Source organism: Rhododendron vialii, chromosome 10a (genome assembly GCF_030253575.1).
Source record: "Rhododendron vialii isolate Sample 1 chromosome 10a, ASM3025357v1".
In the NCBI taxonomy this organism is placed as follows: domain Eukaryota; kingdom Viridiplantae; phylum Streptophyta; class Magnoliopsida; order Ericales; family Ericaceae; genus Rhododendron; species Rhododendron vialii.
Genome location: NC_080566.1, coordinates 25,599,356 through 25,624,078, shown reverse-complemented (window position 1 = coordinate 25,624,078; position 24,723 = coordinate 25,599,356). Strand labels below are relative to the sequence as shown.

Sequence of the window (24,723 nt, the reverse complement as noted above, 5' to 3'; positions counted from 1 at the left end):
ATAGGTAACAGTATCATCCTATCTTACAATAAAAGAGGACTTTAGTGGCATTTCTCCCTTTAAACTTGTGTGCCCTGCTATGAGGCATCTTCTTTTGCTTCTTGCAGGTAAAGCTCCCAATGGTAGTGAGCTAGAAAATGTGAAAAAATGGAAAAAGAAGAGAAGAAAAGGATAGAGATTGTTGGGCCGTGCAAACTATCCTTTTGCTGTTCAGAAAAAATTAAAAACTCTCCAAAAACAGGAAGGGGAAACAGAGAGAAGAAACCGAAAGAGATTGTTGGCCACTCAACTTATAAACTAACCATCCTCGACAATTTACTGCAATAAAATATCAATTATATCAACACGGGAAAAACAATGGAGTTCCTGTTCCATGCCAAACCTATCAATTTTAACGTACAATTCAAAGTAAACTAACCACCACGACTGCTATCAGACTGACACCCAAATTAGCAACATTTGTTGTCTGACTATTTTTGCTAGGGGCTGGAGCAGTGGCGGCATTAGGTTCTGTTGATGCAGAAATATTAGCGGCCGTTGAGGAATTGGAGACTGGTGGCAGTGGTGGATCAACCACATCTGCAACGGTGAGAGTTGGTGCCGGGGCGGCTGCAGGTGGCATTCCTAGTGATCCTCCTCCTGAAACGGACTGTAGCATGGCACCAGGTAGGACAGGTGTGAAGGTGTAGTCTAGCCTTGCATCTGGGTTAGAACATGGGCTTCCTGCATATCATCAGTAATCGTAGTACATTATATGTTATGCACCTGAATGCGGAATTGAGGAGAAATTCGTTGAGTAAGTGCTTGTTTTATTAAGACTTTTTTTTTTTTCCTTGAAATTACAAAAATTCGAAGAAGACTTGGATTAAGATCTTATGTTTGTTTGTTTCCCTGTCCTTTTCTTGTCTTTCAGACTTTATAGCTGGCCTTCATTTGTATGTTGTACTTTTGGTCACGAAGGGGTGGTTCTGAATTCCTTATGTCCTTGGTTAGAAAGACACAGACCATCAAGCCTATGTAATGTACAAACGCTGTTGCAGTTTCGACTTACTTTTAGCTTTAAATTGAGCGCGATATTCTTCACATAGTTTCATGCAAATGCACATGTCATGGTATATATCCTACTTGCAAACTAGGACGTGTAGAGATAACTGGAATAATGGCGACTGAGTGTGGAGCACAGTTGTAGGCTACTGTCTGGGGAATTATCTTCTATAGTTGGCCTCGGGCAGAATCAGTCTAGAACCTGAGTCACTAGGATCTGTGTCCGTACATCGTGTATAAAAAGAGTTGGATATAAGTTCTATGCATGCCCTGTAGGAGGCTGAAGTTGCTAGTTAGTAGTTGATTCGCTCGCAACCTGGTGCCATCAACAATTCAACATGAATGATCTAAAGTGTGGTGTTACTTACTCAAATATGCGGTCGCAGTTGCTGGGTACTCCGTTACAACCCCATCAACATCAAAAGGGGACGAAATGTAAGTCGCAAGCTCTACGATTGGATCAGAGTAGTAGTCCTGCGCAATGGCGACGAATTCATTACTGAAAACTGAAACATACACTGATATATTGGCCTTGTGCATTTCCTCAACAATGGGAGTAGAAGCGGTGGTGAAAGAATTGGGAGATGGAATGATTGAGGTCCGGTGGAGGTTAACTGCTCCAGCAAACTTCTTGAGTTCATCCACTGTTGCCGTCAGTATGCCACTCACTTCTTCTTCAATGCGCAATACTTTTTCATAAGATGGAACATTGCTAAACTTGGATAGGACTGCACTATCGTCTGACTGGATCAAAACTTTTTGGGTGGATTGCTTATCGAAAGTAGCATTGCTCAAGGCAGTTGCAACAGCATCTGCAATGCTAAGACCCTTGTTTGATGCCAAGTATGCAGCATTCTATGGGGAGAAAGAGAAAGGAAAAGGGTTACGTCAGATTTGAAGTGCCTAGAGACGACAGTAGATGCATGTAATGCTAGTCCCTCTGTGACTCTGTCCCATATTCCTAGTCCACTCTTCCATTTTGGGGTTTCCCAAAATACTATTCCTTGAACAGTAAAACAAAAAGGTGTTCATAATTTTCACAAAATAAATCATACTGAACCATAATTATGGGATAGAAGGTGTATATTATTTCCTGTATAAATTGGGTCAACCCAAAACTTTGAAAGAGGATTGTTTTGCACCGAAACCCAATTTCATTTGACTCTGTTGTCATTAGGTAAAACAAGATTAGGCATGACCAAAGTAAATTTAGAAAAGAACCAATAAGTTGGGCAAGCCTTGAACTTCTCTGATAAAAGCTGTATACGTAAATTAATTGTGCTCTATGTATGCATGTATGCAAATAATCTGATGATAATCTAAGAACTATGGTAATGGACATCAATCTGATTATAGGTTTTTGTTCATGATAAAACTCAAATCACCACATGGCTCAACAAATGTTGTGGATTTTCCAATCTATGCAAAAGATCCATGATTATAAAAAGAAATATTACCTGTATGTCAATTAAGATTCCAAAAACTTTTTTCTGCTTGGAGAACTCCAAAAAATCCTCCAGAGTAACGAACTTACCCTTGCTCTTATTTGCTGGGTTTCTTACCATGCCAGCAGCATTTGAAAATGGGCTTGCAATTAAAGCTGAACGGAGATACACACCCTGTCAGTACTTTTTCTATTCATTATATTAACAGGCATCAAATAGCATAATAAACCTTACAAACACACTGATAAGGGCGAATCATTTTCAGTCACGTATGTATGAAGTAAATTGGAGGAGGTTTTAAGAAGTTTACGCTGTAGGGTTTGAATCTCACTCCAGCTGAGATCAAAGGAGAAAATTCCATTTTTACTTTGAATTTCAGGGATTGTGGCGGCTCTAGACAGGAAAGTCGCCTTTGCAGTGGTACTTGATGCGAGGTCAGCTAAATCTGAGCAAAATGCAACCCCGTCCTTAGACATTTGTACCGAGCAGTCGATCACGTCAGCTCCATCATCCACTGCTTGCTGGTAAGCAAGATCAGTGCTGCCTGGGTAAACTCCACTTGCTCCATTGTAGCTTATCACCAAAGGTTTCCCTACAAAGATCCAAAACTATTAATAGATCCTATGATTTCTTTCTTTCGTTTGAGTTCCCTGTTTTTGGTGGTCTTTTACACTAGCATTTGGTGCAGTCTATGCAGCATAGACACTAACATGTTACATGCCAATACCCCAACGTTTAGAAAATGTGGGACAAGACATGTCAATAACACGTAACTACCTCCATCTCCATTTGTTGGTCCCTTGGGGAAATTCCAACTTATTAAGGAGACATCGTTAGTGCACTTATCATATTTTCATTTTCTCTTTTACAAGTCTTTTAAGAACATCATAATTGCATCTCGTTGTAGTTACTAACTAATTTTAAAAAGAAACGGGTAAAAGAGTAAACTCGTCAATTTTTTTCCATTACTTCTAAAATGGAACAATCTTTTTGGGATAACAAAAAGTGTCAAAAGGCACCACTAAATGGGGACGGAGGGAGTAATAATTATTGTATGGCGTACGTTATATCCGAGATCACATCCATTATATCACACAATGTTCTTACTATTAGTAAGTTCAAATGACGATAAATCACATGCTTAATCTACATTGTTGTTGGTTTATTAGTGCCTCCCAAGTCATGTTTTGATCTTATTAAGGTTTCGTCTATGCATAGGCTACTTGTAAAAAAAAAACCCAAAGCCTGTTTAGTTACAATTAAAGTAAGGAAAGAATAAGACATGTTGGAAGAGTATCTGAAAGACTGAGATGAATTAGGGACTGTGCGACAAGTGTCGTGTCATGCCAGACACCGACACAGGTTCTACCTTCTTAGAGGTGTCCGTGCTTCTTTGCACTGATGCAGTTTGTTAGGGCTGCTTATATTGCGTTTGTTTTGGACTCTGTGTGCCCAGCGTTTGGTGCAGCTTCTCATTACATCTTATCAGGCAAAAATTGCTCAATAAGTTCGGACAGATACTCTTTTCAGTTCTGCTTATGACTTTCATTGTTTCAGCTAGCGAAAGTTGCACCAAACACCAAACTTGGATTTCTGAACTCTGAAAATTTTCTTAGTTCGTATATTACCTTTAATTGTCCTGCTAGCATTCTTGTTATGTGCCAAGCATGCTGCATAAAAGAGAGTGAGAAAAACTTGGTCAGAAAACGAACTCAGGAGACAGTGAGAAAGAATGGTGAAGAGATGATCTCACCAATTGCTTCTGATGCAGTGGAAGGGAAATCTGTCAAAAACCCATCAACGGAGAATTGGGCATTGTCAATAAACTGGAGGTACTCGGCGGTTGGATCATAGCTATAATTATAACTGGCCACGTCATCATTGGCAAAACTATAAGCATACACTTGGAGGCCCTGTTTGTGAGCATCTAGTACTAGAGTAGTGGGTGCCTCCAAGTACATTTGAGCATTGATGGGTAATATGTATTCTTTGGGAACTAGAATCCCAGAGGCAAATAGCTTGATTGAGGGGAGATCTTTGAGCAGTGAAGCATACGTTTGGTTTGTGGTGGGTTCTACTGCTGTGGCTTCTTTGAACATGAAAATAAGCTGTGTATTGACTTTGTTAATTTTGCCATTGAGGCTTTTCAAGAAATTGATCTCTGGTGATGAGATGTAGTTTATGGCTGTGGTTTTTAACATGTCCTGAATATACAATGCTGGATCGAGCTTGTGCTGGGCGTAGAAGTTGCTGTACTGTAACATAGACATACACACACGTGCACCCAAAAGAAGGGTGGTAAATTACAGATAAGTTAGAATGCAAAGCAAAAATGCAGCAAACACCACATACACACACACACAGATAGAGAGAGAGAGAGAGAGAGAGAGAGACCTGAACATTTATCCAAAAGCCCGGTGGTTGAAGTTTTGCTACTTGTTCAACTGCACTGATGGGGAGAGCCAGTGCATCAAATAGTGCTGGCCGAGAGAAAATATTTTGGATAACTGTTGACCACAACAAAGGCCAAAGGAAACAGGCATTAGCAATCCATGAGGGTTTTTTTTTTTTTTTTTTTTAAATTTAAGACTGCTCTAAACACCATTAATAAATTTCTACTGCAAGCAGCAATAAACAAACTAATTGCGTGAACTTGAGAATGGTCTTCTCTTGTAGGACATGATGATTAATGGTTGGAACTACTAAAACTGATGAAATCTTGGAGCTTAAAAGAGCTGCTCGTAATTCTTATAAACTTGTTGAAAGTTTTTTGTGTTACTGAGTTTGGTGTCGTTTCTGCTTATAGCTTATATCGTCATACAATTTTTTTATCTAAAGGTGGTGATAAAAAGTTTGATGACACCGATGTCTTTAATTTATTTGAAAGCAAGGTAAGGTATGCTTTTAGATTTGTGAAATATCAACAATTTAGCTTTAAGTAAGACGCGACAAATATTCACAGAATAACATGGGAGTAGTGTATTATCAACACCATGTTAATGAAGAAATGTATATTTAGATCTCTAGGCCCTGCCCTCTTCTGAAGGCCCCTCCAACTTAATTTGGGGGCATGGTTTTCCGACTTTGATTTGGGAGCATGGTTTTATGGCACAACGTTCCTTAAGTTCCTCGATTGTTGGAGGTATAGGGGTCTGTAATTTCAGTGATAAAACTTTCTAAGAGTGGGCGTGTTGTGCGTAAATTATTGGTTCATGTATTGTTCAAATGTTAGATCCATCACCAGTCTTTTCCTACTAATGCTCTCATCTATTGAGACTCTACTCACATAGAAACTGCCATTGTTTGTTTGTTAGCTTTCCCATGAATACGTGATTTCTTTCATTATTACTTCAAATGTTGTAACGCGGTATCACTGAATTTGTAATCTTCCTTTGAATCCTGGTCGTGTCTAATATACTATATTCCAAGTAAACATCCCCATAACTTAGTACAGTCCCCTATACGTACTAATTCATTACAGAAGAGTAATTAAGGGCCGGGGAAGAAGAAGAAGAAGAAGAAGAAGGGAATGGAAGATCCATTGGAAAAAGAAACAAAAGACATGCCTGAAAAATTGCAGAGCTGTTCAGCTGTATAATCAACAGTAAAATAACCCTGCATTGGCTGTCCATCAATAACGTAAGACTTTTGTCCGTCCGGTAAGAGATCAGCAATGTTGGTTGTGTTGGCGAGATTTAAGCTGGAAAGACAGTAGCCTCCACCATCTTTTGATATTTGCAAGTTACAATATATTATGGTATCTGGCAAGCTTGTTTGCAATGCAACATTATTTGCTATGTCTGAGGACTCAGGAAATACTCCTGAGTACCCACCGCGGGCTATTACTGCCGGACGCTCACCTGCGTCAACATTTAATTAATATCACATAACATCAATGTGTGTGTGTATATATATATATATATGAGAGTACTAATCTAATGTAATAATAGAGCCAAAAAGCTCCTTTAGTGGGAGCAAGTATTAATTAAACAAAATTAGTTTCCCAAAAAAATTTTAAAAAAAAGTATTAAACAAATTAGCATAAAAATCAGAATAAACAAAAATTAGGATTTTTTTTTTTCAAGAAGGCCTCTCAACATGTCTAATGTAAGTTTTCGCTCTAGATGTCGACTTTTCATAATCATCAATGCTATGAGAGATGTTTTTTTTTTTTTTTAATATATGCATGCGTGCGTGTCAAACAATGTTATCGGTATGATTAAAAGAACTATGTAATCCGTGATTTGTACTTTCAAAAACGCCTCTCAAGTAAGTAAAACTGTTTTCCTGAAATTCAAGTAAAGCAAATAAAACTTGCAATGAATCGTTTATTTATTTTTATGGGTTTTTTTTTTTTTTGAGAATTAGTAAGTTTAATTTTAAAGCCGTCCACAAGCTTTGTAAAACCAATAAATGGGAGTGTAAGTTTTAAAATTTAATTTTGTATTGTGAAATACTTCTAAAAAGGTTGAGCTTTCAGCATGAGAAGAAAAATAGTTTTTACAAGCTTTCGTTCAGGCTCACATTACGTAGTATGGTGAAACTAATTAAATTGAGTAGGTTTGAGATCAATTGCTAATTTTCATTCGTCGGATTTTTTTTTGAGTTTCATACCTCTAGGGCTAGATGTATCTTACGGGGCAAGTGACTACACAAACCCATAAATCGGGACAAAGTGTTGGACAACCTTGTTCGTAAAACAAAACAAAAGTTATTTACTATGAGAGTGTACAGATCATGGTCATTTGATCCCTTTTTCTTACGAAACCATATAAAAAAAGGACGAGGACTCTTGGTTCTAATGCACACAAATGTTGCACGTAAAATTCCACGCAATTTGCTCCTACTTTCGTAATATGCATTTGTCAACAATATGACTGATGTTTTTTAAGAAGTTTTGAAAATCTCACACATTTATAATGTAAAATTAGGAAAAACTTGATTGAACAACTTGCGGCTTAGGAAATAGACATGACAATTGATGAAAGTAGCAAGAAAATAACTAGAAGCTAGGCGCGCAGGGCAAATGTTAGTTAATTACCATTAAGAGTCAGCCATGGCTGTGAAGTCCTGGTTAGATGTTTCTTCCCATACGTTGATTGGATAAACAAGAACACCAAAAATAATCGTGCAATCATTTTCATGATATCCTGTAAAACAGAAAATTGTGAAGTACTGATAACACGATATATTAATAGAACCAAGCCCACCGTAAAATTTCAAATAAGGAGAAGATGATTCGTGGTTGCAATTCGGACAAAATCATGTCTGAGATCATCCGATGTGTTTGTCCTTTGAAACAAATTTCACTTGGAATCGTAATGCCCTTTGATTTCCATTTATCTTTTCCCTTTGAATTTTTTTCTGAGTTGTAATATTGTTCGTCTATTTTTCCTTTCACCATTTTATTGAACAACTTCGATTGGATTGGACTTATAACTCAAAAGGGAAAATCTCGTATGACGCCACCACAATCTCAAAACAAGAAAATTTCAAACTGTGAATTAGAGCAACAATAAAAAAAGAATATCATCACATACATGGTACAAACAAATAGAAAATGACGAAAACAAAGAGAAGTATGTATCTCACTTGAATATTGATGGCGCGGACAAGGAACAAGGACATTCCCCTCTAATTATGCATGAAAAATGTTGAAAGCAGATTTGGAGGGGGGAATGTTAATGGTGGAGAATGGGGGAGAGGTTTTTATAACCTTCCATGCTAAATTTGGCATTTCAAGGCTGACTTTAGTTTGACTTTTCTAATTATAGACCAACGGTTCCTTTGATACTTTGTTGGCCTTTCAATTGAGCCGGATATCTTTCAAGAAAACAATTATAACCTCTTGAGGGGGAGGATGATCCGGAATATTAGGGATACCACTCCGCTGGCTCAGAAAATATTTCTAGTTATAGTTTAACGGAGAAGTTGTATTACTTACTTACCCATAGGAGAGGAAAGTAGAGAGCTCGAGAGTGAATACTAGCGGCGTTCCTTCTAGGATTTAGAACAATACTTTATATAGACGGACCTAACTTAAAGCATCCACTCTCTCTCTTTACTCTCCTCTTCAAACTAAATTAAAGAGCCAAAAGAAAAAAAAAAAACCCAAAAACCCTTACGTCAGTCTCTTTTCTTTCCTCTCTATTTTGAAAAAACTCTAACATTGCTACAGTTGCTCGTTTGGACAGCCGAGCAACTGTTCACTTGCTTTTCATTTTTATATTGTTTCCCAATCCCTCTCTCTATACTCCACCTCTCTCTCTCTCTCTCTCATTTTTATACCTTTTCCTGCTTTTGTTTCTCTCTTCGAGGCAAGGGAGAGTATTAAATTGAGGTGGGTTTGATTATTTATTGAGAGGAGAATGAGAGTAAAGAGCCTGATGCAGTAGTTATTTTAAAAGTTGGTAGCTAAAGTAATAAAGTGACTTTTTAAGGTGTAAATTGGTCCAAAATATAGAGAGTTTAGTGCGGATGCCCTTAGGCCCCAAGTAAGCTCTTGCTAGGCACAAGCCCTAACCACTTTTTGGAGTGACGTCATAGATGACGCACCAAGTGTCGCATGACGACCACGTGACCGAACCGAACCGAACCTCCGATTTGCACACGAGCTCTCTGACTCTACTCGGGCCGGACCTTATCCGACCTGGCTCGGCCCTGGCTTTCGGTTTCCTTGGACTGGACTCGCATGGTGGGCTTTGATGAACACCTGGATCGAGCCTGCGGCCCACGTGCATTCAACCCAACTTAATATCAGAAAACTACATGTGGGTCTAGAAAATCAAGACTTAATTCTCATTAAGGATGAATGCAATTTTTATTTACCTCTAAGGACAATCTTATATGAAGATTACTCTTTTACCCTTAATTAAATATAATTTCATACTTTATTATCTTTTCAAAGTTTTCATCATCCCCTCCCACCTCCACCCCACAACCACTTCCGACCGGTGACCACTTCGGCCGGTGACTTTTTCCGGCGAAATTTCACTACTTCAAAAAAAATAGTGAAATTCACTACTTCTCAAATTTCACTAATTTCAACGATCAATCTGGTCAGTGATTTTTTCCGGCGAAATTTCACTACGTCAAAAAATTAGTGAAATTCACTACTTCTCAAATTTCACTAATTTCAGTGACCACTCCAGCCAGTTACTTTTTCCGGCGAAATTTCATTACTTTAAAAAATTAGTGAAATTCACTACTTCTTAAATTTCACTAAACTCCACCCCACAACCACTTCTGGCCGGTGAAGTGGAACACAAGAGACTGGAATATTATTGCAAACACTGACGAAGTGGGTACAAACACTAAGTAGGTTAGGATCGTAGAGAGAACACAACAAGGAATTATAAGAACACAAGAGACTGGAATATTATTGCAAACACTGACTTTTATTAACTTTTCTTACTCGCTTGGTCATTACGGAAGTAGATCCCTCCTTTTATAAACGTAATGAGGGAGGACCGACCTCATACAAACAGTATATACATATAATTGGTTACCACCAATTATATTCGTTACAGACCTATACATAAATAAGTCCTGCCACCCTACTGTTGCTAGCCCATGCAAGCCTTTATTACATCAGGACTTCACCTCATATTTACTATACACAAGTATGACTATTCCTGCCACATTTACTACAACGTACAATTTAAACAGTACTCAATAGAAAACTCCAATTATTTCACCCTCTTCAGAAAGAGGACAATACTACCACACTTTATATTACAGTACACATCAATAATATTATACAACAACAAATAGTAAACACCAATAATTTTCACCCTTGTCACTCTAGATCATTTGAACTACTTTCTTCATCTCTGTCAGTCAAGTGATACTGGGTCAAAAGATAGCGAATATTTTGGCGCCATTCTTCCGGATAAGTATCATTGAATTTCCAGTTTGCAGTTTCATAATGGAGGAGAGATGAGGGAACTTCTGCAGGTGTCAATCCATTGAGTGAACACAGTGTTTGAGTCATGACCAGATAATTTCCATTGTGGATCTCAATGCTCGGAGACTCTTGATATGCTGAAAGGAATATAGTGTGATACTCTTTTCTCCAAGTGATAGAACCATCAGGATTAAGAAGACATCTGTTGTTGCGAGTTGTCCAAAAAGCAAATTGGAGGTCTTCGTCTGGACCTGTGGGGACTTGTTTGATCTTCTATTGCCAGTAGGGTATGCTTCCAAAAAGCAGGAGAAATTTCAAAAAGAAATCTTCTGGAGGTTGAACTTGATTGAACGCCGCATGAGCCAGATAGACCAAGACTGCTGATTTATTAAAATAAACACTTATAGTATACACATCGACTAAATACCATAAGAGGAGATAGGCTTCTTTTTTGAAATAAAAGACATTATGGTAGGACACTTCAAACTGGGTGAGAAAGGGATAGACAGGATGGAAGGGTAGACCTTTTATAGGACCTTCATCAAGACCATACTTGAAAATACAGAGATGTTGAAGGTTTTGACACATTTGAACACACCTAAAAAGAATGGTTAACTCTAAAATATGACACTGAAGGTGAACAGGAAAATTTACTAGATGGAAACAGGAAATCATGGGAAAACAACCAGGAACAAAGGAATGTGGTTTTGTTTTTGAAAACTGGTTAATTTCTTTTTTGAGCCTTGACAGAAAATCAGGGAGGACATTTGTTTTTCCTTTTATGTGAACAGCATCAAAACTCCAATTGGAAAACCAATTTGCCCATCTGAGTAACTGTGCTTTTGGGAGGTGCTTCTGTTTGAACTTAAGCATGCTGGAAAAACTCATCATATCAGTCTCTATCAGAAAATGATGACCGATTAGATGAAATTCAAACTTCTCAATGCCTCTTTTGATTGCCAGAATTTCTTTGTAAGTAGAGTGATAATGAAGCTCTGCTGGAGAGAATGCACCACTCTTGTATCCACAAATTCTGCGCTTTTGATCTGAATTTTCTTCCAAAAGAACTGCTTCCCAATATAGATCAGAGGCATCTGTCTGAAGGACTCTCTTTCCATCTGAAGGTATGGTTAATGGAGGAAGAGTTTTGGCTATGGCTTTGAGGTCTTTTATAGCTTTGGTACAAAGGGCTGACCAAGGAGGAGGGGTTTTCTTTAGTAGAGCTGAGAGAGGAGTTCGGTATTGGGCCAGGTTGGGAATAAAATCAGCCATATAGTTAACAATTCCAAAGAACTATTGAACTTGTTTGACTGTGAGATTTTCATCTGAAAAATGGTCAAGTTGGGAGGCTATATGAGGCTGGAGGGTATATTGACCTTTAGAGATATGCATTCCTAAAAAATCAATTTCTGGTTGAGCAAGAAACATTTTTTTCTCTGAGAGCATGATACCATGGGTTTGGACAAGGGAATGAAAATTTTGTAGTAAGACAACATGAGACTCAATATCTGGAGAAAATAGTAAGATGTCATCAATGTAGACAAGGGCTGAGGATAGAATAGGAGAAAATACCCGAATCATGGCCTTTTGAAATAAGGATGGAGCTGTTTTCAATCCAAAAGGCACGACTGACCATTGAAAGTGGTGATCTGGAATGCAAAAACCAATTTTAGGGCGATCATTTGGATGGATGCCCAGCTGCCAAAAACCTGCTTTCAAGTCAAACTTTGAGAAAATTTAAGCTTTAGGCAAGTTTGCAAAAAGAATACTTCTTCAAAGAAGAGGGAATTTGTTATCCTGCAAAAAATGATTAAGAGGCTGGTAGTTGATAACCAGACGGAGCTTTCCCCTTATCTGCTCGATTCTTTTGGTGACATAAAATGCTTCACATGCCCACTGAGAGGTTGTGGGCTCAATCAAACCTTCTGATTGAAGTTGCTGGAGTTCTTGTAGAGCAAGCTGGTAGTGATCTGGGTTCATTCCATGATGGGTGGCTTTTGTGGGGTTGATGTCTTCATTTTTCTTAAAGGGAAGAGAAATGAAGAAATCTGGATTTTTCCAAAGTGGGTTGGAGCATTTGGTGAGGAACTGGGAATGGGATTCAGCACAGGAAGTTTGGATTATGGCTTCTTTGATGGAGGAGATATTTTCTATGGAAAAGAGATCTGGTTGGGTGGTCCAGGGTAACAAGTAGTTTTTGTATTTCAAACATTTTTTGAGCCAGGAAACTTTGCTGAGATTTTGGAGAATATCAAAGCCTAACAATAAATCTTTTCCTGGGAGATCAGAACCATAGACTAGGTGTTTTATGGTGTATCCTGGGAAAAGTTGAATGAAAACAGGCTTACTGATCAGAGTGATGACAAATGTTTCTCCATTGGCTGCTGTAAAGGGTCTGAAGCATGACTGCCAGTAGGACCTGGGGAGGATTGCTGGGTTGAGAATGGAGGCTGCTGCACCAGTATCAAAGAAAGCGATGACTGGTATGGGTTTTTCATATTTTCCAAGCAAGATTTTGACTTTGGCTAAAGGTTGAGCCAGCATGATGTTGGAGAACCCAATTGTTTGGACTTCATAGGGAAATGAGTCAGGATCATCAGAAGAGTCATCTGATTCTGATGAATCGTCTGAATCATCAAAAGTGAATGCAAGGACTGCTTCATTTGTTGCTTCATTGTCGATAGAAAAAAGAGATTCGACATCAGCATCTTCAAGATCATCATCAATAAGAGCCAAAGAGCTCACCATTTTGTCCCATTCTTGCTTTATTTGGACACTATTTTGCATAGTGCCCTTTCTTTCCGCATATGTAGCAGCGATCAGACTTTCGCTGCCCTATGAACTTTTTCTTCTTGAAAAATTTCCATTTTTTCCGGCGTGAGAACCTGCCAGATGTTGGAAACTTTGAAAACTTGCCAGGAGATTGGAACTTCCATTTCTGAAAGTGTTTGGACTTCCGGTATGAAGGTCGCAAGTGTACTTCTTGTCTTTGCACTTTATAGATAAGTCTGGTCGGTCACATGCTTTACCAAGAAGTTTTCCCTGTTCTTCAAGAGTTTTGAGGAATTTCTGGTGATTGCACAATTTTTCCAAGGCAATCAAAGAGTGCTGGTAAATGCCACCAAGAGATGTTGCATTCAGCGTCAATCCTTTTGTCTGAAGTAACCTTGTTGTCTCATTTTCCAATGGTTCAGGAAGGGAATTGAGAAAGGCTTGCTTGAGATTGACATCATCCATGCCGTTGAGAAGATAAAATCTCTAAGACATACAGTCATAATGAATTTCGAGATCTTTCCTTTTGAATGAACAGCACTTCATGCTGAGATATTCTTCTCGAACAAACTCTTTTGTATTGTTGTGGTCACCAAGAAACTCAGTATGCAGAACTGAGATGAATTGATCAAGAGTTGGGAGTTGCTTAAGCTGCAGCTGTCGGTATTCACCAAGAGCTAAGTACCATTGACGGAGACGGCCAAGGAATTTCGCTGTACACTTAGTAATGATGATACTTAGTGTAGCGTTGGGAGAGAGCATAGCAGCAATACACCAAGCATGAATCTCATAAAGTTTATCCAACCATTTTGATGGGGGAATGTTATCAAAGGAGAAACCTTGGGTATGGATATTGGAATGTGAGAAGGAATCAAAGGTTGGGATTTCTGGTGGAGGTGTATCAAACTCAGGACCTTCTTCAATGATGGGATCTTCAACATTTTCCTCTGGGTTTTCAGGGTTCATCATGAAAACATGAGGAATTGGCATAGAGTCTGTGGATTCAGTATCTGAATCAAACTCAATGGTTGGTTCAAGAGATGGTGTTTCAGGTATAGTGGCTAAGGTATGTAGGAGGGTGGAGATTGGATTTTTAGCAGGGCTAGATGTTGGTTGGACCATTAACTGAGGCGACTTGGAATTTGGGTCAGATGGTTTGGAAGGAGTGAAGGTAGTTGGAGTAGATGTAGATGGCGGAGGCGGAATTGTTGGAGGCTGGATAGGTTTTATCTAGGGCTTTGGGAAAGGAAGTTTTGGTGGAGATGGTCTTTTTGGTGGAGGAAGAAAAGCTGATGAGCTCCCAAAGATATTGGACTCACCAAATCCTGAAATAGGATTTATAGGTAAGGGTTGAGATATTTGAGGATACCCAGAAAACCATTCTTGAGAGGAAGAAGGAAACATGTCAAATGGGCTTTTTTGTTGAGAATACTGCTGAGCTTGAAGTGAGTGAAGCTGGTTTTTGAGGTGCTTCATTTCAGCATCCTTTTGAGAAAAAGCTGCTGAAAATGCTTGGTTGGCATATGCCATCTGGAGAAGTTCCTGGTGAACATTTTGAATTTTCTGTTGCAAATCTCTGATAAGAAGTTCCAAAGTTGATAACTTCTTATGGACAACATTTTCCAAATTTTGTTGGGAGTTAGCAATTCTCTGAAGAATTTTGTTCTGAGCCAGAGAATTTGCTGACTGCCAATTTATTGCTGCTTCTGCTGCTAACACTACTTGGTACTACCATCAGGGAGAATGGTAGTAGCGTCTGGAATTTTATGCCGATGGGTCGTCCTTTCTTGAGAATTATGAAATTCCAAATAAGGAAAATCTGCTTCAGTCCAGGAAGAAGATGAGGTGAACATAAAACATCCACTCGGTTGAGCAGAAGAACCATCATCAGAGGGAGGTTGAGGAGGAGGTGGAGATTTACACGGAGTGGGAGGTGATGAAGGACATATGGAACATGGACATGGATCTTCAAAGTCCTCGTCATCTTCTAGGAGACTGTCTTCTAGACACTCATTACAGTCACAGGCATCAAAATAACAATGACCTGTTTCTGGATTTTTGAAATAGAAGACTGGAAGGCCACTGGGATCAAAATATTTAATTGGAGGGCCAGGCCTAGAACCGTCCACAAACATGTTAATTCTTGAGGGAAAAATGACAGGATGGGTGGAGGCTGAGGCTGAGGTTTCTTTTGGAAAAGAAATCTCCACTGTACCATCAGGTTTTGAAATGAAAGTTAGATTTGAGGATTGGACAGGTATGGGCTTATTTTGATTTTTCTCATAAGCTGTAACCCAAGATTCTAGGAGAAGCTTGAGAAGCTCAGGACGGGAAATCTGTCGGGGAACATGGACACAAGAAGCTTGGTGAGGTGCGTTAACAGTTAGGAAAAGGGCTTCATCTGTGGAGGATGGTAAGGACATGTCAAAGGCATGGTTTTGAAGACGATAGGTCATTTGGTAGTGAAGGGTTGCTGCATATGTGGAGGAGATTTGGGAGGCACCACCAATTTGAACTTGAACCTTCAAGGCGGATAGCAGATGAGGATCTGCTAATGGCATATTGAAATCGGGGTAGAAGGTAAAAATCACAATTCCAGCATTTAGGGTGGTTGGACTGTAGAGATACATGCGTGCTGATACTGTAGAAAATCTGGTATCGACCAGAGCAAGTCTGGAAGTAACAGGCAAACCTTTTCGCCCATGGAAAGTGATAGCCAAGTGGATTGCTCCAAAGTGAAGATGGGTAAATCCTTGTTGTTGCCAAAGGCGAGGCAAATCAATCGGGATTTCTAAAGGTAAAAGTTGTTCAGCTTCTGTAGCTGCTATGAAGCATCGGTCAAATTTAGAGGCTTGAACATACTCTTTTACGGACATTGGGCGTTTTGTGGAGAAAAGTTGGGTGACGGTCTTTTTTACAGAAGTTTGTGGTCTGACAAAAGCATTATAAGGATTTAGGAAAGGGAGATCAGTAAGAGGAACCTTACTATCATCAGGAAGGTATTCAAACTCATACAAATATTCAAGATTAGAAGAAGAAGATGAGGAATGTCTACTGGCAGAGGAACATGAAGGGACTAAGGATGACGTAGCAGAGGAGTGGGTGGTAAGCAGATGATTCATTTCTTAGGAAAAATTCTGGGTTCCTCTTTTCCTTAGTACAACAATTCTTTTCTTTTTCAACGTAAAGACCTTCAACCAATTTTGATTAATAAAATTCTGTATACAATGGTAGATAAACCGAGACACGCTGCTTAATAGCCAAAAGTCTCAAGGTACTTTAACCCACTGATACAAAATTCTTTTAACCAAAATAGTTAATGAAGTTTCTGATATGGAGGATCCTTAGAAGGCAACCACAGAGCATACACTTCAAGGTTTTCTTTTAGAAAAGATTTGAAGTAGTTTTGGAAAATAAGTTCCCAGAAGAGGGTTTAAGCTAGAATGGAAAACATGGCTCTGATACCAAATTTACAAACACGAAGTGGGTACAAACACTAAGTAGGTTAGGATCGTAGAGAGAACACAACAAGGAATTATAAGAACACAAGAGACTGGAATATTATTGCAAACACTGACTTTGACCATATCCGGCAGATGAATTTTTTCGGAGAAATTTCACTAATTGTAAAAATTAGTAAAATTCACTATTACTTAAATTTCACTAACCTACACCCCACAACCACCTTCGGCCGATGAATTTTTTCGGCAAAATTTCACTACTTCAAAAAATTAGTGAAATTCATCACTATTTCTCAAATTTCACTAATTTCAAATTTCACTAAATCTCAATGGGTTTGGATTTCACTTAGTGAAATTCAATGAGAATTTTTGGACATTATTATTAGTGAAATTCACTAATTTGATTACCACCAAATCGACTCCAAACTCAGTGCAATTGAAGAAGACGAAGAGTGATTTACCACCAAATTAACTAATTCGTCCAGCTGTACTAGTAATTTTAGTTCCAAACAGAGAGAGAGAGAGAGAGAGAGAGAGAGAGAGAGAGAGAGAGAGAGAGAGTAGCTAGATAAAGAGGAGAGAGAGAGATGAAGGTAGAGAAGAAGAAAATGGGCGACGAAAGTACTCCCACTGACACCTTTTCGCCGTTGTTGCCGCCTCCCGTCGCCGACCAAGCCGCAGGAGAAGCGGACGCGATGGAGGCGCCGGAGCCAGCAGTGGAGGGAGGCGACGAACATGAGTAGCGGCAAGCAGAAGGAGTAGAGGGAAACGGTGGCGAAGAGGCAGGTGAGGAGGAATAGGAGAGAGAGGAGGAGGGGAAAGAGAAGGGTTACGACGACGAATTTGGCACCCTCCAAATCGAAGACGGGGGAGTGAAGAAGATGTGTGGAATTTGGGGCAATTTTGGGAGAAATTTTTAGAAATCCTTGTTGGTGCTTTTTCCAGAATCAGGTGGAGTGCGTGGGAAGAGGGAGTCCTAATCTGGACCAGCCTGTAAAGGGAAATGATTTTGTCACACCATTTTTTGATAATGCTACATCCTGTAAGTGTATTTTTCACCAAAAACTACACTTGCAGGGTGTGGCATTATCAAAAAAGGGTGTGGCAAAATCACTACCAACCTGTAAATCACCCATTAATTATACAATTTGGCCCAAATACCCAATGCCTTGGGCCATCTGCTAGGCTTGAGAGGAGCATTCTAGTTCGGCCCATTTCGCGTGTCAACTCAGCCATTTAGTGTTGGGTAAATTACGGCCCAGGACTACTTGGTAGCCCAAATTACTGGTAAGGATGAGGCCTTTCCAAAATTTTACTGCCAAGGACGGTGAAATAATATACCAAAAATACCCTGTTCTGTCCTATGCTCCTTCTCCCTCCCCCGTTCTGTCCCTTCGTCTGTGTCCTCTCTCTCTCTCTCTCTCTCTCTCTCTCTCTCTCTCTCTCTCTCTCTCTCTCTCTCAATATCATAACAGAGCCTTCGATGGTAGCTAAGCTCAATACGAGCTTCGATGAAAGAAATTAGGGATTTCTATCCGTAATAGAAAACCTAGTCTTCAGATTTATCAATACTTCGCAAAATACCCTGCGAAATCCAATCAATCTCACTTCATTTGTCATTGAGGTCCTCGCCGTTCAATTGGTGGTAAGCTCCCATGACATTTTGAGTTCGTTCATACGATTATGAAGAACACGATGTATACATTTTGAGTTCATTCCTCACCGTTCAGGGTTTTACTCATCAACAAAGAGGAGAGCGAGCAAAAATCCATCACGACTGTTACAATGGCGAGGAGGAAAAGTATGTATAAGTGTCTTAAATTCAGTTTTTATTATCAGTAGTAATAATCTTAGATTCATTCTTAATTTTTGTGGATGGTTGTTGTAATGAACACGATGTATACACTGGCTTAATTTTTGTCTCCTCTAGTTTGGCTACTAATTCTAGATGATTAATCCAAACTTTCTAGCTGATTAATCCAAACTATGTAGTATTGCACAGTTTGGAAGGCAAATCAAAGCCCCCAAACTATGTAGTTTTGTTACTGATTTGGCTAGAATACTCTGTATTGCTCATTTGTCTAGAATACTGTGTAGATTTTGTGTCAATTAGCTCATTGTCCATTTGTCCAAGGTTTGCTACAAGTTCTGGGTAATTCCAGTTACTGATAACCCATTTTGCAAATTTGAATGATAATATGAACATGTGAAATATCATAACACGACACATGCTTCTTTCTCTTGTTATTGGGATAGCCTGCTCTCTGAGTTTTGTTTTGTCATTGTATAGCTGATATGATTAATGAGTGCTCGCCTTATGTGTCTACTGTATGCTACAAGATTGCCAAGAGAATTGTAAACTGTAAAGAACAAACATTTATGTGTTCTGAACTTGTTGTTCACTCCTTTAATTGGTAGGCATTATTCAAGAACATAGGACTTGTTTTTTATGATTTTGATCTTCTGCCGTCCACAGGAGATGGGAAACTAACTGTTTGTAGAACCACTACCCACTTGTTTGGACCAACATTTTCATGGTATAAACATCCTGCCACATAAAGTGAATGCCACTACCATGCATTGACATTTACTGTTTCCAACTTCCATGCATTGACATTTATAGTAGCTTGAGATCATGGCAGCTTGAATTTTGGCTTCTTTTTTTTGTTTTTTTCTGCAAAATTTGTTTACGACAGCTTGAACACAGAACTTGCAAACTTTGTTTACGGCTTCAATGGTTTCCTTTGTTGAGCACATGAAAGACAGCTAGCTTAGTATGACCCGACACCACACTAGTCAATGTCAATGAAATCAAGAAGAATAAGAAGCCGGGTCTGCTTTGTTTCAATACTTTGCTTTATTAGTTTTACAATCATGTGAATGCCCGTTTTGCTTTCTCCTAATTTTGTGTGTCCTTTTAAAACTATGCAGTGCTGGCAAATAGACTCGAACATGGATTTCAGGAAAGCTCAAATAATGAGACTCAAACCCCAACACCAGTGATTCTTCCAAAAACTGAGGTGAATGAGGAAAGAGTTGCACCGATTACGGTTAGAGCAAGAGGGTGTACACAAAGCCAGTACGATCTTAGAGAAAGATTAGCAACAAACATGCAAGAATCCCGATCACAACCAATGGATGGAAAAAAGAAAAGAAAAATAGATACAAAAGAGGCTGAAGAACAAACAGAGGTAGATGAAGAATGCACACGAGCAGAACAAACACTACCAGCAGGCTCTAACCGGTGCAATTTGCAGTCTATATGTAGACTACTCAAGGATACCAAATTGAATAACCAACATATAGCATCCCTCAAGAAAACGCCCTTCTGGTTATTGTTTGAAGCTATTATGAATAGCAAGTTGTTAAGTGATAATTGTAGAAAGTATGATGAAGTTGTTCTAAATATTATCCAGTCATATGAAGAAGAGAGTAGAAGTTTTATAGTGGGTGATAGGCAATTGAAGCTGACAAAGGAGCATGTGAAGCTCATTTTTGGTATTTCTTGTGGAGAAGTTGAGATGGTGGAAACAAATGTAAAGAAAGAAAGCGTTGCATTAGCCAAGAGGCTTAAAATGAAAGAGGCAAGGTTATCAGCACCAACCATGAAGCAAAAGATTAAGGAACTGACAAGTAGTGAGAAGGAACAAGATGTGGAGGATGTTGTGAGATTACTATGTCTATACCTTTGTGTAACCCTGTTTTTCTCCAACCAAGGAACTACAGTCAACTGGTCATATGTACAACACATGGAAGATCTCCAAAAAGTGAAGCAATATGACTGGGCAGAAGCTATCAGAAAGTACCTACTTATGTCAGTTCACAACAATCACAAAGAGCTCAGAGGACTAAATGATCTACAGTGCTGCTATTGGTAATGAAAGCATAACTCTACACAAATTCTTTGATTTAAAATCACGTTACTTGTGTTATTGATTTTGAAATTTGTTTTTGGCAGTATTGGCTTTGCGAGTACACAAAACTCATAGAAGTAAAAAACCTGAATGCAATTCCAAGAGTTGTGAAATGGAAAATTTCAAACCTTCGGAAAAGCCTCAAGGATTTTGAACTCAGTCAACTTCCCGGTGATAAAGTAATAATATCTCTTCTTTTTTCTTTTAATGTTTAAGGCTGTATCTTTTCTTGTGTTGTTTTCGCTTTGTGGTTTTTGAGTTTGTGCTCTTGATTTAGGGAATTGCTATAGAGTATGCACCTCTGGCTTAGAAATGATAAAAACCATACTTATCAGCAAAAATTTATTGGTTGAAGTTTGTTTGTTTTGGCAAAAATTTAACGAATCTTCTTTATCTTACCTGGATCAAACTGTTTCCTGATCCAATGTCCTAGATTGGAATGCAGTTTTGTACTCCCTTTTGTTACGAACTTGAGCTCCTTTTACATGTAATTTGTCTAGTTAAAGAAACATTGATATACTTAATTTGTATTTTACAGACTGTTGACTGTTGTATTTTCTGTTTGAGTAGGTAAATCATATCGAGGTACAAGAAACGGCTGAAGAAAGAAAGATCTTTGATGAAATTTTTAGAGATCATAGGGATGAACAAGGTCAAGTTTCTGAAGATCACCGGGGTGAACAAGGAGAGGCAAAGGTAACAAAGGTTGAACCAACAATTGGGGTTGTGCATGGTGGAGAGCAAGTTGGAGTTTGTGGGGAGGAAGAGGGAGAAAAGGGTGGAGTCCAAGTTTCAGAAGATAACAGGGGTGAACAAGGCAATGAAGTTCCAGAAGATGACGGGGGTGAAAAGGATGATGAAGCAGAAAAAGTACGAGGACTAGATGACTTCAACAGTCCAATCTGCAGATCATTTGAAACGGATTCAGGATCAACATTGGTGCCAAATACATTGGGTCAAATGTCATCACCAAACACAATGCCTAGTGCATCCTTGAATATGATTTGTGGAGCAATAGCGGAGCAAGCCAAAAAGGACGCAAATGCTCTTATTGATGAACTGAAGAACAAGATTGAGAAGTTGGAGAAAGAAAAGCAGAATTTAGAGATTGACATCATCAAAATTCAAGAACAGAATGAGAAACTTCTACAATCTCGAAATGAAGAAAATGGAATGTTGAAGCAGAGAATCCAAACCCTTGAAAAACATGCTACTGCACTACAAAAAATGAACGGCAAGTTACTAAAAGAAAAGGAGGACTTGGAGGTGAAAGTTAAGGACTTAGATGCAAAAGTTCAAGATTTTGAAATCCATCAGTTAATCCAAGCATATCCTATGGAAACTGAGAGAGAAGTGCATCAAGTGACGCAGCAAGCAACATTTGAAAAAATCGCAAGCCTGCAGAAAGAGAAGAATGACATGGAGGATGAATTGGCATGTATAGCAGTTCACGAAATCACACAAGAAGTAGCAAAGGAAAAGAGGAAGCTGAAGATGTCTGAGGAACAATGCTCTCCGCGGTCAATGTTTAAAAGAGTCATAGGAAGGGATGATAGAAAGCAGAACTACTTTGAGGACTACATCTATGGACAAATGAAGAGAAAGAGTCTGCAAGTAAATCCAATCGATGTAGACGACAGTCCAGACTATAAGCAACCACAAAAGGGGAAAAAGAAGATGCTGAAGAAGTTGAAGGTTAATACTGAAGTAGATACTATTGATGTAGACAAGTCTCCGGAGTATGAGCAACGGGAAAAGCGGAAAAAGAAGAAGCTGAAGAATTTGAAGGTTGATACTGAAGTGGCAAAACTCATTCGTCCGGAAACTTGGAAGAAAATTGAACAACTTTGGAAGACAGGAGAACAAAGATAAGATATACTCTCAACTATATCCATTAGTTATAAAGTTTACGATTGTTAACAGAATTTTAAAACCAATTTGCAATATGCAGTACTGTAGTAATGGAATCAGCACAGAACAACCTCTATATTGAACTTCTTGACATAGAAAACCTCTTGTTTGAGGATCCAATATCAAATCGGGTAGTTCCCACACTATCTAGTTGTGTTTTAAATGATTTAATTCAATATCAAACCCTCTGTTTGTAGACTGTAATTGTAGGACTGTATTCAAACAGAACTTAGAGAGATAATCATGTTTTCACTGGTACATAATAGTGTATAGATGCATACGCGTTGCTCCTCATGCGCCAACACATTGAAACACAACCGACATTTGATTTGAATACTCAACCACCAAAGTCATACATCTTCATTAGCTTCTTCATGGTAAGAAACTAGCATTAACTTGTATTATTCATACACAAGTTAACTTTGATTTGTTCAAAATAAAAATAAAAAACTTTGATTTGTTTTTGTCTGTAAATAGGACATAATTGAGAACAAAAAGCAAGACCAACTGAGGAGAACACTTCACAATCTAATGCGACAAGCTGCATCTGCAAGATTCTTGCTCTTTCCAATACTAACTTCTTTCCACTGGACGTTGCTCATGCTTGACAAAGACGATGGAAAGTGGAAGTTGTATAACCCTCTGTTGCTCAAATATGGAAAAGACAATAAATACTGCATTAAAACAAAGAAATTGGTAAGCTGGCCTGGATGATGTTGTATTTTATATATGTAGTATTGTCAAAGCTCTTACATTATTTGTTTCCTTCTCCATAGAGAGTAACCGTTTCAGCATACATTAATGCGAACAAAAAACAAGCGGCCAAAATGCTCATGAGTGATATGGTGGAGGTAGAGAAGGACTCACCACAACAAGCATCTGGAAGGTAAATAGTGTAAAGTTTTTGTAATAGTCTTTGTCACCTATGGTGTACTTTCTCTGGTGCTTACTATCTTGTGCTTCATAGTAACCAACGTGCTTCATAGTAAATCTTGTGCTTCATAGTAAATATTATTAAAAATAGGTGAAGAATTGGATTTATTTTTTCCAGGTTGATAGGTGACTCCATTTTTTCTTGCAGTGTTGACTGTGGCATTGTTGTAATGTCAATTATGAGGAAATACATAGAGAATGAAAGTCCAACCAGTGCAATAACAAAACAGGATTGTAGGTAGATCAGGGCAGACCTTATAGACTTATTCGTCAACCAAGAAGTCTTATAAAACACATGGATTTTCACCATGTCGAGGTACTTCCTAATCTCTCAGGATAGCCTGCGATAACTGCTTGGGTTAGTTGAGGTGAATTTTTCCTCCAGCACAAACTATGAGATGATTACTATTGTCTTACTCTTTTACTGTTGGGCTCTGTGCACTGTTAGTCTAAATTGGAATTGTAGAATAGTTGTAGCACTCAAAATGGAGTCTATTTCAGGGTAGGTAGGGTAATCCTCCTCATTGCACCAATTTTGCAGTGCACCTGAAAGGTGGACATTGATTGCAAATTTCTTTGATATGATTTGCATGATTTGGAAAAACAAATGATACGTTTATAATTGCAGTTTACCACCAAAGTGTCCTTAAAGTGTCCGTAAAGTGTCGGACCCCAAATATTGGGAAAAAAAATAGGACCCTCCGGGAGAAGTGTCGGACACGTGTCCGAGAGTGTGTGTTCGAGAAGTGTCCAACACTGGTACGTGAGCTCTGATGAAGTGTCTGTGTACGTGAGCTTTCTAATAACTCAGATGCCTTTGTTATATGGTTCAAATGCATAAATGCTCCTCAATATTTGCACCTGCAGGTACTCACTCAGGCAAAGCAAAGCTTGTTCCATAGCTTTGCTCCTCAATGTTTTTTTTTTCTCTGTTCCTTTTTCTTTTGTGCCTCCTAAAGATGGTGATTGTCTTCTCTTTTACTTGTCTACAATAATTCGTAGAATCTTTTCAAGACCATAGTTGTTTTTCCTCCAGGTATTAAGCCACATCTATGTTGTGAAGAGTTTCTTATTTATCTCTCGCAGATGTTCCAATACACCCTTTTGCAGAAGATGTAAGTCAGCAAGTCTTGTTATATTGCTTTGTTTTTTCTATGAGGTACTTCTCCTGCTTGATGAGTTGGATTTTTAAATGGTTTATTGAGATAGGTACTTCTCCTGCTTGATGAGTAGTTGCATTATATGGGATACTTGCCCACTGTGATGGGATCCATTCAATACGAGAACTAGTCAAATTGAGATAGAGATATTGAGATAGATCTATCTAAAGAGATATT

At 38.7% G+C, this 24,723-nt stretch overlaps 3 protein-coding genes across 3 annotated transcripts; 2 read left to right on the top strand and 1 right to left on the bottom strand.

Annotated features, from left to right (window-relative positions):
* Positions 1–257: 257 nt before the first annotated feature.
* On the bottom strand, positions 258–8,207 carry LOC131303572 (glycerophosphodiester phosphodiesterase GDPDL7-like). Its single transcript, XM_058330503.1, has 10 exons — positions 8,082–8,207; positions 7,531–7,639; positions 6,056–6,349; positions 4,884–4,996; positions 4,243–4,744; positions 4,118–4,159; positions 2,800–3,081; positions 2,502–2,644; positions 1,413–1,899; positions 258–723 (listed from the first exon to the last, which is right to left on the bottom strand). Exons 1-10 carry the CDS (start codon positions 8,115–8,117, stop codon positions 404–406), a joined length of 2,328 nt encoding a protein of 775 aa, XP_058186486.1. The 5' UTR covers positions 8,118–8,207; the 3' UTR covers positions 258–403.
* Positions 8,208–14,191: 5,984 nt separating this feature from the next.
* Positions 14,192–22,510, top strand: LOC131303044 (uncharacterized). The gene is made up of 10 exons (XM_058329836.1): positions 14,192–14,233; positions 15,834–15,912; positions 16,199–16,272; positions 16,402–16,441; positions 18,919–18,983; positions 19,047–19,165; positions 19,325–19,365; positions 19,560–20,446; positions 20,587–20,721; positions 21,113–22,510. Exons 1-10 carry the CDS (start codon positions 14,192–14,194, stop codon positions 22,412–22,414), a joined length of 2,784 nt encoding a protein of 927 aa, XP_058185819.1. The 3' UTR covers positions 22,415–22,510.
* LOC131303571 (uncharacterized) lies at positions 22,463–23,703 on the top strand. Its single transcript, XM_058330502.1, has 5 exons — positions 22,463–22,584; positions 22,720–22,830; positions 22,931–23,149; positions 23,230–23,339; positions 23,535–23,703. Exons 1-5 carry the CDS (start codon positions 22,504–22,506, stop codon positions 23,626–23,628), a joined length of 615 nt encoding a protein of 204 aa, XP_058186485.1. The 5' UTR covers positions 22,463–22,503; the 3' UTR covers positions 23,629–23,703.
* Positions 23,704–24,723: the final 1,020 nt, after the last annotated feature.